A 14,287-nucleotide genomic window follows, 5' to 3' on the forward strand; every position below is an offset into this window, starting at 1 on the left:
ATTACAAGTGTTTTTAAAATTATAAAATCTTTCCTTCATCAAAAAATGGTGATAATGAGCTCTTAATGGTGTTTCAGGGACTTCTTTGCAAGTAAAACACTTGTAATAATTATGGATTAAAAATGCCAACTATAGGAGAACTGGGCCTTTTTCAACTCTTACAAGTCAAAATCATTTAGAGTTCTTTTAAAACATTTGTTTTTGAGTTTGTAAAACCAACATTGGGCTTTTAGCCATCAACTACGAGTATCTTAAAAGCAGAACAGATGATGTTTTGAATCTTTGATGCATTGGATGCTAATGTTGGGTTTTAAATCCTTCATTGCAAATGTTTAAAAATAATACTTTACTTGCAATTGGGTTTTAAAATCCCGACTGCAAGTATAAAAAACATGAGACTTTTAAATATAACTTGCTATAGGGATTTTAATATCTGATTAAAATTAACGTGTGATTGGATCAAAAGTTAAGTCCATCTGATTAAGTTGGACTTAAAAATTAACACTACAAGCTCATGCTTTTATAAAATTTAAAGAATATTAGTTGCAGTCGGGATTTAAACCCAGATTGCAAGTAATATATTCTTCATTTTCTCTTGAAATAAAGCATATGCTTAAACTTTAAAGTTTAAACCTGCAATGGCTCAAGAAGCATCGAAGTTGAAAAGACAAAAGATCTAGGACACAAGAGAAAACGAAAACAATAAAATCAAACTAGAAAAATCAATCAAAATACCAAGATTTTCAAAAATCGAGTACTTGCAACCAGGAAAATAGAACGTGAAATTGCAAAGAAAACCAAGAAGAACTCGACAAAAATCTCGAAAAATCACACCAAAAGGATGAAAAGCTAAGACCAAGGCACGGTGTAATCCATTGCCTTCAAAATTTGATCTCAAAAGGCCTATATTAGAGAGAAAACAATGATTTTGGCTCCATTTTTGCATGGGTTGTCTTAGTTGTGGGAATATAAATTTGAGGACAACAAGGCACAAGAAGCTTGAGGAGATGAAAACTCAGTTGCATTCAATTGTAGAGCTAGGTATCTCAATTTCATTTCCTCCTTAATATGCCTGTGCTCATCACATCCCATGAGCTGACATCATTCAGAGATAACAAAAGATCTAGGACACAAGAGAAAACGAAAACAATAAAATCAAACTAGAAAAATCAATCAAAATACCCAAGATTTTCAAAAATCGAGTACTTGCAACCAGGAAAATAGAACGTGAAATTGCAAAGAAAACCAAGAAGAACTCGACAAAAATCTCGAAAAATCACACCAAAAGGATGAAAAGCTAAGACCAAGGCACGGTGTAATCCATTGCCTTCAAAATTTGATCTCAAAAGGCCTATATTAGAGAGAAAACAATGATTTTGGCTCCATTTTTGCATGGGTTGTCTTAATTGTGGGAATATAAATTTGAGGACAACAAGGCACAACAAGCTTGAGGAGATGAAAACTCAGTTGCATTCAATTGTAGAGCTAGGTATCTCAATTTCATTTCCTCCTTAATATGCCTGTGCTCATCACATCCCATGAGCTGACATCATTCAGAGATATTATGTTTAATAAATCAAGTGCATTGTCTATGATTTCATATTTCACATGTTTATCTAACCAAACACTTGTAACTACAACATCTGACAAAAATGATGCAATCATTTTACTCCATCAAATGACAAGTTGAGGCATAAAATCAAACAGTATGTCCTGCATCTCTGCTTCCATTTTTTGTATACATTTCTGCGTAGCCTACAACAATAGCTTATGAGATGATAGCTCTTTGAGGCATTTTGCCAAGCAATTGACGTGTTTTGTTTATACTTATACCTTTTTAATGCATGTCTACAAGGGTCATTGCAACCACCTTCGACAAAGTTCCACCTCTGTGTATTCTTCGAGGATGGAATATATAAATTTATACTTTTATAACTTCACCAAATGAAATGACAAAACAAGATGTTGATGTTGACTTCATCAGAATCTTTAAGCTCACAAGTTGGCATGGTTGGCAAAGGAAAGCCAATTGTTGTTGAGGATGACATGATCATCTTTCAATTGTAATTCTATCACGATTTAAAATAGAACAATTTAATCAGCGGTAATTATTCTTATATGAGTGCTTCTTCTTTGCTCACTGTTAGCCCTCATAGGAAGGTGAAAGCTAGGCTTTTTGCAAATCAATTTGTGGTTAACAAGCTGTGGGTGACCATGCTATTGAACAACCTTTATATGATAATCCCAAAAATCCCATCATAGACTTCATTCTTCCAGGGACATTGGAAATCTTTCTCCAGTTGTCAACAGCAGTTTATTCATTTCTCCTTGTCATCTCAACCCAGTTTTATAACACCTCTGTACTTGTCTTGATTTCACTAACCCTGTTTATGTACTTCTATCTATTTTCTTGGCTCTAGGTCATCCTTCCCACCGAGGTTTTGACAGTTTGGTCACTACCTGGCTGCTAAGAAACACATGATGAATGCCTTACTGGTAAATGAGCCAAGGAAAGTGCAGTTGGGGTTGCACTGCAACCATACGTGGGAGTTTGAAATTCCTCACTGATAGTTGTCTTAGTCATATACATATTTTCAAAGTGGGTTTTCACTCATGTCACAGACATAGAATGTTCTGGAGCTTCCTTCTGAATTGCAAGAAGATAAATGAGAGAAAGTACACGATAAGATAATTTTGCTTTGTATAGAATGGTTGGATTATTTCATAAATTGAGGAGACGAAGACATTGATAAAAATTATCACAGAAAATGTGAAGGTAATCTTGGGAGCATTAATTTATCAACTTACTACTATGAGACCACATTATTTCAAATTTGTAGAATTATAGCTATTTTTTCATGTCACTGCCATTTTGGACACCAAATTGTTGCATAAGATATCCCTTTCCACAATGGAATTGTTTTTCCATTTGTCTTTCATGTGGACCCCTCACTTTCTTTCCATATGTTTCCTCTTTAATAACTATTATGTTCTCATTTGAACATTCTATAACAAAAGCAACCAGATTTTTGCTACTGACTCTGCTGCCACTAACCCTCCAAGAATCAACATAATATTTGACTAGAAATCATTACAAAACATCCAACTTGATGTTGGATAATGGAGCTTCTCTTCCCTAGAGACAGAGACAAACATAGAGAACAACTAACACGAAAAATTGACAAACTCTCCCTTTGCAGATGAGCATGATGCCCCAAAATAGACTGCAAACAAACACAATTTTTTAGGAGAAAAAGAAGACACGGTTTTTTAGGTGAAAAATCGATCAAAACCAAACAGTAGAATCTGAGACAAATAATAGAGAATAAGAAGCTTCATTTTTGAGGAAAAAACGATAAAAGACAATATATAATTCTCTAGGAAAAATTATTTACCCACCAAATAATTGATGAGGAAAAAATTATAAACCCACAAAGGAATCCCACACAACTTTGCGAATTACAGAATCAAAATTTTTATGAGGGAAAAATTAATGAAAACCCATCAGAAAAATCTTTATGTGACAAAACACGAGACCTTGCATGGTAAAATCGCACATGCAAGTATCAAAATGTACATGCAAGCAACGTGCAAGAATATGCAACTCACACACAAATACATGCAACCTTTGAAAAGTAGAGACTTTTGCTCAAACTAAGAAATCGGGTGATTAAAACCCTCAACCAAGCTTGCAATTTCCGGCAACAATTTTCAAAGACAAACCACAAAGTTTGTAAATTATTTCTAATGATTTTTATTTTAAAAAATTGAAAAACAAATTAAAAATTCTAGATTAGAAGAGGCTTGAATTTTTTGCCAAATTTTGTGAAATCCCATCAACTCGCTTTGATACCATGTTATGGTAAATCGATGTTGTGTAGTTATATTAAACAAAAGAGATGAGCTCCTTATGTAGATTTACAAAGATGATGTGAACTAAAGACGAGAAACTAGTTAATAAATTAAAAACTAAGTAAGATGACAATTAAAGAAACATTATAATATTCTGATTAAATGTAAAGGATGTGGAGATTTCAAATTCGCTCTATCTGAGCAATGCACCTCCAGGATGATCTTGTTGGTAGATATATTGCATATAGAACTTTCTCCAAGCCTCCAAGGTTATGGTCACTTACAAATTTAGAATATATTTCCACGTTGATGACGTACGGAATAATTGTTGAAGAGATTCCATCATATGTGTTTCATCTGCAAGTCTCTTAAGTTTTATAATTTCTTGCTTTTATTTTTATTCCATTAGCACCACAATCAGTTAATAAATTGGATTTGTATATGAGTTTGGTATTTGTCTTCATCAGGCCAGAATTTGTACTTTTAATAGCTGACTTTTATTCATCTCAGATGGTTTATGGCCTGATTACAATGATGGAACTTGGCCTCAATGTTGCAGTGGAGCAAGATTCAATGAAAAAAAGGTTTTACAGTATCGCATAGAACTATTGGATTGCATAGTATCACAGCATACATGTACTGATTATTTTTAATTAATGACTATTGTAGATTTTCAGTTTACTTGGAGAACTTCAAAGGTACTGGCCATCCCTAAGCTGCAGCTCTCCAACTGATTGTCATGGAGGTAGAGGATCTCTCTGGGAACACGAGGTGAGCTCTAGCTTTCCCACTATGAAGGACAATTAGAAAGATCTTTCAAATATTTTCAAGATCAAGGATATTAATACACCAACTATAGCATCTGCTATGCATTAATTATATAGGTATCTTATTATTTGTATCTTTCTGATCCCTCATTTGTGTCTCTTGATATGAAAATATACGTGCTGCCTTACAATGTTCCTGGGACAGTGGGGTGAGTACTTACCATACATGCAAACTTTCTTAGAGTACCGTTACATGGGACATTATAGGAGTTTAGAATCTATTTCACATTTTCATTCACCAGATTTGAGCATTCAATTAGCTAATTGCATTTAACATTTTTGATATATGATAAGCTCTTTTATAAAAATTATCTGGAATGTATTAATATTTGCTGCCATTCATTATTGTTGATTACAGAGAAGCATGGAACGTGTGCATACCCTGTGATTAAAGATGAATATAGTTATTTCTCAACAACTCTTCAAATTTATTCGAAGTACAATATCTTGGTTAGTATTTCAGAGCAAACTATAGAAAGTTATATCTTGCATCAGGCTACCATCCGCTTTCTTTGCTTATTAATATTTTTGCATAAAATTTTCATACTTGGTATCTTACCAGCATGTGGATGATATTTCCTGCAGAGTTTAGAGAGCTGAAAATTTTAAAACCAGTGATGTGCCACTATTTCTGGATTTCTCTTTGTTAGTATAAGAACCATAGTAGCATTATGTGGAAAAATGTAGTTAATCATGGTCCAAGGCTGGGGCTGTGTCAATTTCAACTGCCTGGCTGAATCTTTACCAACCTGGAGTTAGTTTGGGCATTACCCAGGAAAATCTGCAGGTTGTTCAATAACCAATAGTTTTTTCCCTGTGTTTTAAAAAAAATCCGTTCCTTTGACTTGAAACCTTGGGTTTTTCATTTACACCTCATTTTTTCATTTAAAGCCTAGGTTTTTGAATTTTATAGAAAACTCGAGTCACTGACAACTTTGAACAATGTCTTTATTCTTGTCTTGCGTTTTTTTTTAATACACACTATATATGGCATAGGAATACTTGATTTGCATTTACACTTCAGTTTTCTCTGAAATAGAGTTCTTCTCCGATGAGGAACCATAGGATATTCCTATCATCAATACTAGTTTCAATTATGCTGGTCAAACGAATGCCCCAAAGTTGCATTTTGGATGATTAGGGGTTATTCACAAAATAGAGAAGTAGCATGGAATACAAATTTTGCAAACTTGTTTTTTACTTGCCCATGGTTCTTGGTTTTCATCAATGATTTAAAAGTTGAGTAGCAATGCAATTTTCCAGCAGATGAGTAACTTGTTCGCAACTTGTGAAATGCGTCTGCTGCATAAACTCATGAATACTGCACGAGTTACATGGCAGGTCTTTGGCAAGATTCATTCAGTCTTGATAAGTCTGATAGGGAGAACTTGGCTGTTCAGAAACAACCAAGAACCATGTATGAAGCCCATTTTTTCGTCATTTTTGTATTCAACAATTTGGATTTCAGTGGCATGAATTGATTAGTGTTTAGAAAGATTTATCGACTATTGGTTGAAAGAGAAAATAATGAAAAATGACATGTACTCTGAAGGTCCGTATTGCCACAAAGGCCTTAATTTGGGACTGATAAGGGCTACACCCTTGGCAATGCGCTTGGGGTGTTCCTTGGACCCTAGATTGCCCCTTAAAGTTGAATCCCTTCTCTAGGATTTTAAAGCAGAAAACGAATATTGCTAGGCTGTGCTAGATGGAAAATCTATGTTTTTTTATCCCTTTGTTTGGCCTGAAATAACAAAAGAAGCATTTTACCTTTGTTTATAAACATTTTAATGCTATGTTCCATGGAATTTTAGGGACAGGGACGTGTCTCTATTATGGGGATACGGTTTAGGGCCAATTTTTAGGGGACCACATGGGATGGCTATTATAAAAAAGGGAATTATACACACACACACACACACACACACACACACACACACACACACACACACACACATATATATATATATATATATATATAGAGAGAGAGAGAGAGAGAGAGAGAGAGAGAGAGAGAGAGAGAGAGATCATAACATTGCAAACCATTCAGCATAGCCATTTTAGAAGCTCAATACAAGAAAATTAACAAAATTCAAACACTTCCGTTGTTAAAATATGGCGTACATATACAAAAAATGCCCAAAGGCTCCAAGTTTTATGCATGAAATGACATAAAATATTGAAATGCAAATAATAGGCATACTATTATATTTCTACAATTACAATACTAAACATTAAACAATAACATAAAAATCCAATCCCATAATCAGCTGCTCACAATAATCAAAATCAATAATGTATCTGCAAATATATGGCTGCCAATAAACAACACATGGTAGGTGTAGGACTCTAAATCCAAATTAGAGTTAACCTTTGAGTCTTTGGGATGAGGGTCTTTATCATCCAATGGAACGCCAAGCAATCCTTGAGGTGTGTCATCCTCTTCCACCTGCATAGCATCGTCTAGTTTCAGATCCCAACATAAGGATGGAGTCTGATGATACTCAATACTTTGCTGATCCTATAGCCACAATGCATTGTGTACAACCACTAACTTATCCGATCATCTAGAGGTAAGATTGTTCCCCTTGACTGATTGGATGAAGCTATATGTGAACCAATTCTTCTCTACAGTAGAGGAACTGGCAACTTGTGAAAGAAGGCGAACGATAAGTATTCTTAGCTTAGGTGCATCCCTACCATGCCATGTGCACCATGCAATGGGGTTAGTTTGAGCTAATGTAGCTCTATCCGTCCTTGCCTCTGGTCTAGCAAAGGTTGGATCACGAAGATTGGTGAACGCAAGCCGCTGATTCTGATGTTTAGTAGCATCATATTCATTGTACATTGTTGAAAGGCCCTTAAAGAAGCCCTCCTTCATCTCCTCATCAACAGATGGAGTCATTCTCCCAAGTCTTAGTGCATACCATTTGGGATTGAGAGCATAGGCTGCCACGTGAAGTAGGGTGTTTATAATGTTCCATTGTCACATCATAATGGCCCTAAGATGCTCCTCATAAAATGCCAAATTAGGGTCCATGCTATTAATAGTTAGCTTGATCTGCCCAAGCATGCTATCAAAAGTCTCATAAATCTCTTCAAGGTTAGGAGAGCCAGTATAAACGTATTTAATGACCTACACAATAGGCTTAATGAAGGAGCAAATATATCTACAAGTGCAAGAAAGTTACACGTCAGAAACATCTTAAAGTTTAAAACTCTTAATTCTTAAATAATAAAATCAGTAAATGCCAAAATCAGAAATAATATTATTAAATCAGCAAAAACATTTTTCTTACCTCACTGTGGACCACCAATCATCATCAAGGACTCTCTACTTCACACTTCTTGTAATGTCCCCACTAATAGGGTTAGTTAAGGACAAGTAATACCTGCAAGAATAAACGTTAGAATCATAACAATAATTAAAATAACTATTTTATTCTACCCTCTAAGTTAATCCCAATCTTAAGGACGTCTCCAAATCGGGCTTCATAGCTCATAGCTACTTTGCCGTCATCCTGGGAGCGCACCCCTTAAGATTCTTCTTGGACGACATCCTCTATCCAAGGCCAAAGACATATGACAACATCAGAATATTCTGGCAACGCGGAGAATTCTCGGCCATGGTGGTTGGTTCAAGGTGTTAATACCGTGCTACCCTCATGCTTCGAGTTTTACAATTCTCCTAATAGACTAATGTATTATTATTTGATTTCAATGCTTATTTTTCCATGCATAGGATAAATTACTAATATGTTTATGTGCATAGATTTATTTTTAATTGAATTTATTTATAGCATATAACAACTAACATCTTTGGGGATGTTTTATATATATATGGATCATGGTAGTCAATATTGTATGTACCTCCTGCTGACTATGACTGATGGTACGGCTAGTACAGGGTAACTAGCGTGCTGTCCTTGCTGATGTGCTTGCCAATTTGTAGATTGTACATCACTGAGGTGATGAGCCTACATGTCTGGCTGCGTCCTTTCTCTAAACGCCTTTATTCTCCTTCTTACTGCCTTAAACATGTTGCGGCTGGTCCTTTTTATAGGGATGTGGAATGTTGCGTCCCAAGATGTAACTCCTAATTTATTTAATGATTTGTAATATACGACCAATATGCCATTTATAAGATTCATGGCAATATTGATTTATTAATATTAAGTCTAATATACTGAGATCCATTTTATTAAATCTAACACGATATTAAATCTAATATTAATTGATCTATTTTTGATTTATACAATATGATATTCAATTTATTTTTATAAATAAGATTTAACAAGAATATTTGTAACAATTGATCCAATTCAATTATTTTTATAAGTAAGATTTAATAAGAATATTTATAACAATTGATCCAATTAGATATTCAATTATTTTATAAATAATAAGAATATTAACCAAGGTCCATTGCACTTCTTCCGTCCATTGTGCTAGAGTCATGCCATCTACTTCACTCTACATTGACTAACATGGATTGTCAACTCTCTTGTATCTTAAGCATCCTCTCCAACTAATTAAAGTAGCTAGCATATCTAGTCTCCATAGGCTGGAAAAATTCCTTCTTGGAAAATATCCTGAACAATGCAAGATATGTGTGATGGTTGCAAATAAACATTTGAACTAGTATGGTCATTAAAATTCTCAATTCCAACCAACTCTAGATTTGCTGTTGTATTATAATAACCAACAATACAATACTCAATGTTTTCCAATCTTAAATACACTAAAGACAGTCAATGGGTTCTCATCCACTGTTGTCTGACTAGAGGGTTTTTGTCCTCAAAGCTGGTTTTGAAAATGAAAAAAGCTTGTTTTCAAGTTTCTCCAAGAAAAACTGATCTGAAATCCAATAACCAAGCATATCTAAATGAATGCAACCTTCCTTCTTTTAATGTTTAAAGTTGTGACCCTTCAACTCCCTTCTCTCTTTTCATTTTTTTCCTTCTTCGACACATTTAAGCCCATTTTATAATATTAAATTGACCCTTTTTTATACATTTACATTATGCTCTCATAAGTCCATTTCAATATTACATGAATATGTCCTTAATTTCATAATGTCCCAAAAAGGGGACATTGCAACACATCTCTAGTCTAAGACACTATTGCTTTTATCCGATCAATTTTCCCAATGTCCTTCAAGGTGTTGTTTAGTGCATGTACACAACATAGGGTTCAAAATCCTTATAAGCACCCTCCACCATTAATCTAGCTAACTTACACAGCTGAACTGAATCAATGACTACTTGCACAACATTAGCAGGTCCAACCTCTTCTATAACATCTTTCAAAATCTGAAATTGGAAGGTTGCATCCTTCCTTTTCCCCGAACAGTCTATAACTCTAAGAAAATAAGAGTTCAATGTGCTACTACGAATAAGATTGATGAGTGGCCAATGTTTAATATTGGTCCACCCATCCATGATGATGGAGCACATATCCCTCAACCATGTCAATCTCATAGTCTCCATCAAAATGCTCACTTTTGAGTACTCTATAAAAAATGGTGGTCTGTAGTTTTGTTTCTCCATGTGGTACAAATGAGTGACTGACAACATAGATATCTTTGTACATTTGTTTAAAATATGAGGAATGTAACAAATGGAATAATATAACATGAATTAAAAGAAATTTGGCAATAGATGAGTTCAACCACCTCTTTTGCTTGCACCTCTTTTGCTTGCAAATTAAATAAATCAACAATATTGGTATCTCTTTTAGTTTTCTTTTTGTTTCTTTCATTAAAGTGGGAGTGGGTGTGCTATTTTATTACATATGAGAAAACTGAGTTAAAGGTATACTAGCTTGCACACCTAGGCGGGTAAACCTTCACCTCAAACGCTGATTGCTTGGTTCAAGGCTTTTCTATAGCAAATTTAAGTCTTGTGAGTTCTTTGGCTGGCACAATCCTTGAACTCGATCAAAATAAAGTGGAATGCGAAGGTTATGTCACTGCAATAATAATACTCTTTCTTATAGTAATCACACCCCTTCAGTAATATAACTTATAATTTTAAGATCATAGCCTCCCGTCAATAACCATGCGATGCTTGTGCTCCAGCTTAACTAGGACTTTATCATTATTTCCATACATCGTATCTTTCCGTGAATTCTTCTGGTAGTATTGATCATCGCATAGTTCTTCTGAAGGATTTCTGATGGTAAACTACACAGCTAATAATAAGCCTTTTCCTCTTGTAGAAAAAACGATATTAAAACTCCACAACACATCTGACGGCCTAAGTATTTGTCTTTGAAGCGGAGTTTTTAATTTGTTGAGCCCTCGTGTATGATTTCATCGAGCAAGAACAACAGATCGGAAGACAAATTGAATCTCTCCTGCAAATAGCTCTCACCGCCATGATAATGTCACACCGCTTTCTTTAACGATAACTGTACAGGGATATTTCATCTTAGTGCTAGCACCCGAATATTATCTTGATATCTTAGAAGAGGCTATCAAGACTATGGGTATGTCATTTCACTGTGGTTCAATCCAATGGTGATGCCTGAGTTATTTTCAAATAACAGATGCGATAATGGACACCCCATAGTACATCCTTGCTGCTACAGTCATGGTTTTATTGCTGTCTTTGTATGCATGATGGCCTTTGAATCAACTCCCGATGGCACATGGATTCTTCATCGCTGAATTGGAAATCCACGGGTGATCTCTATTTTATGACAGTATATTTTTAGCCTATTGAACAATGGTCCTTGGAGTCATGCAGTTTCAATGCACGTTGATCACCAACCACCAACTTCGGACCAAAACTCAATGTATCTCACAAATAAAAGATAGGACTTCTGCTACTTTATGCTCACAGATTGAGTTGTTCCACCAGTGCTCTTCACAGATGGTTTTTGGTTAAAGTTTGTCTCAACCGCTATGTGACTTAGTATTTCTTCCTCTTGTTTGTTGGCCCGATTCCTTCATAATTGTCTTATCTGTTAGTTCTGGGTATATAGGATGAATATGGCAATCTATTTTCAACAGCAGTGATGACATTGGGACTTTCTAATTTTCCTTATAGCAATAGTACTTTTGATAGCAATATCTGCATTCGTAAATCCCTTGCCATTGCCAAATATGCACTTATCTCCACATGCTGTGCAATTTTCTGCATATAAGTCTCTTGATGAAGTAAATTATGTCAACAACCAAAACTAATCCTTCAATTCACATCCTTATGATCACTGCTTTTAGTATTTTCTGAACATAAGTAGTGGGTAAGATCTCTCTCTCTCTCTCTCTCTCTCTCTCTCTCTCTCTCTCTCTCTCTTATGAAACTATGACTCACAAATATAGGAAAATACATATATTGCGCTATCATTTGTAAAGGTCATTAGATCCTGCTTGAATATAATCATGCAAAATATATAACATCAATTGTGAGATAATAAGGTTAGAGGGGTTTTTTAAATGGTGCCCTTTATTTTTTGCCGAAAATTATGGCTCCATCACCCCCTCCACGTGTGATCTAGTTGCCTCAAGTTTTTGTTCTTGTGTTATTTTTTTTTTTTGCAACTTTTGACCCGTTTACCACCTATCCACAAAATATGGCCATAGACTCTAGTATAGCATCCAAAATAATGCGTGGTACCAATGGCACTCCCATTCCCTACTACCCCTAGAATTTCTTTGTACTTGTCTATTCTTGTTGAAAATTGTAGGAGAGGTTTTTTGGGGTTGAAATGAACCTTTTGTGAGGGCTTGGGAAGGGCACCCAAATGGGTTAGAGGTTGTTGCCTCTGCTACGTAAACATCAGTTCAACACCCCCTTATGGCTGCCCTAAAACTAGGTCTTTTTCTTTGAGATGTTTGAGTTTCTTGATAACAACATCCTTGCTATAACTACTCCCCTCATTCTCACTGCTACTCATGACTATGCAATGCAATACAGTGCTGCAAGAAAAAAAAAATCACTTAAATTGCCCTCCCCATGTGTTGCAAAACTGATGAGAAATGAAAAAAAATGGACACAAAGCTGAAATAATCAAATGGAAAATGAAAAACATACCTATGATGAAGAAAATTCAATGGCGAAACCTCCATTTGCAACTCTAAAATGAAAAGTTTCTTCACTAGCTGCTGCTGCTCTAAGTTCTTGGTAAGTGGTGAAACATTCAAAATTTTGATTCTATCAGTCAGCTTCTATAAGTCATCACCAAGCTTTTGTATTATGCATATCTTTCAAAGGTTGAAGCTATTGAAGTTTTCTAATGAACTTCTATCACAAGGAACATCTGGGATAAAGTATACAGGTCCATCTATTGGAAGTGTGAATGTTGTGAAGCATATTTGTCCAAATCACTCTAAAAGATCATCCTCTCTGGTTGCTGAGTTCTAAAAATATCATTGAAGTATGCATGTTCCATAATTTTGCAAATTAAGCACTTATTTCACAGTGTTTCGGTATTTAACAATATCCAAATAAAAAGAGTTGCAAAATAGTGAACATTTTGCTATTTCACAAAGCACAAAAATAAAGGAGTGTGATATAGTGAAGCTATCGCCATTTAATGGAGGTAGAAAGTCATTAGCACGAAATAGAAAATTAATCACTATCTCACAAGGTACAACATAGAAGGTTGCGATATGGCGAAACATATCACTATTTCGTAGAAGGTAAAAAGTAAGGGTTACAATATAGTGAGCTCATTGCTATTTTATAAGGAACGTTGACAAAGGTTTGTGAACTGGAAAAAGAGTATTTTCTTATTGGCATGAGAAAACTCATATTGCAAAATGGCATTAGTTGCATTTAATGGATATAACGGTTAGCTTTTCTAACAAGTAGTACACACACTTGGAGAATTAAAGAGATTTAATAGCATAAGCATAAAATAAAGAGTCTTTCAAATTAATCACCATAAACACAAGTTGATTTTCAGAAATTGTGGAGAAAGATGCTGTGTTTGGTGTGACAAGAAGTTGAGAAAGTTGCAGAGGAGTTGGTGTAGAGAGAGCAATAAAGAATTGCAAAAAGCCGAAGGATTGCAGAAGGTTGGGTATCGCAGAAACAATTAAGTTAAATTTTAACTCTTCTATTGAGATTTTGATTGAAATACAAAATGTGTAGGAAGGAGGAGGAAATAGTAAAAAAAAACTACCTAAGGTTCCCTACAGCAAGCCCTATTAAAGCTATTAGTAGGCTCTAGAGATATAAGTACTACGACATTGTTTCGAGATGAATGGTCTGAATGTAGGGATGTTGACTTATGCCTACAAGTAGATCACCATTCTTGTATTTCTATGCTAGTACACATGAAAAGGCACCTAGGTCTAACCCATGGAATTCGAATCTAGCTAAAGTCATTGTTCTAAATGTTTTTATTGATGTTGAATTGGCCAAGAATTATAAACCTGAAACCAAAAAGGTGAGGAAATTAGATGGCACCCCTTCTCTGGTCATTGCTAAATTTTGCATTTTAGAATGTTTTGGTTTGAATGAAAAGGCTCTTACCAAGATTGATAAGGAGCAGTGCCCTATTGATTATGAATGAATGGTGAAGAGCATGGGATTTGGGGAGGCTACGTATTTCATGAGAAGAGGGGAAAACAATAGGCCGGTAAAATTGTTCAATAA

The 14,287-nt window shown here is 35.0% G+C and overlaps 1 protein-coding gene and 1 pseudogene across 2 annotated transcripts in view; one reads left to right on the forward strand and one right to left on the reverse strand.

Annotated features, from left to right (window-relative positions):
- RNS2 (ribonuclease 2) overlaps nt 1-14,287 on the forward strand; it is a 112,586-nt gene that overhangs the window by 44,194 nt on the left and 54,105 nt on the right. The window contains exons 3-6 of the mRNA XM_089806256.1: nt 4,363-4,436; nt 4,522-4,623; nt 4,825-4,828; nt 5,038-5,129. Coding sequence (XP_089662382.1) covers nt 4,363-4,436; nt 4,522-4,623; nt 4,825-4,828; nt 5,038-5,129 — 272 coding nt within the window. The remainder of the gene's footprint in view (nt 1-4,362; nt 4,437-4,521; nt 4,624-4,824; nt 4,829-5,037; nt 5,130-14,287) is intronic.
- LOC149535387 (cytochrome c biogenesis protein CCS1, chloroplastic-like) overlaps nt 6,859-14,287 on the reverse strand; it is a 41,268-nt pseudogene continuing 33,839 nt past the window's right edge. The window contains exon 7 of the transcript XR_016357634.1: nt 6,859-7,128. The product of XR_016357634.1 is annotated as a cytochrome c biogenesis protein CCS1, chloroplastic-like (transcript). The remainder of the gene's footprint in view (nt 7,129-14,287) is intronic.

The sequence above is a fragment of the Cupressus sempervirens genome, chromosome 10, assembly GCF_028749045.1.
Source record: "Cupressus sempervirens isolate cs-2001-9-10 chromosome 10, ASM2874904v1, whole genome shotgun sequence".
Lineage (NCBI taxonomy): Eukaryota > Viridiplantae > Streptophyta > Pinopsida > Cupressales > Cupressaceae > Cupressus > Cupressus sempervirens.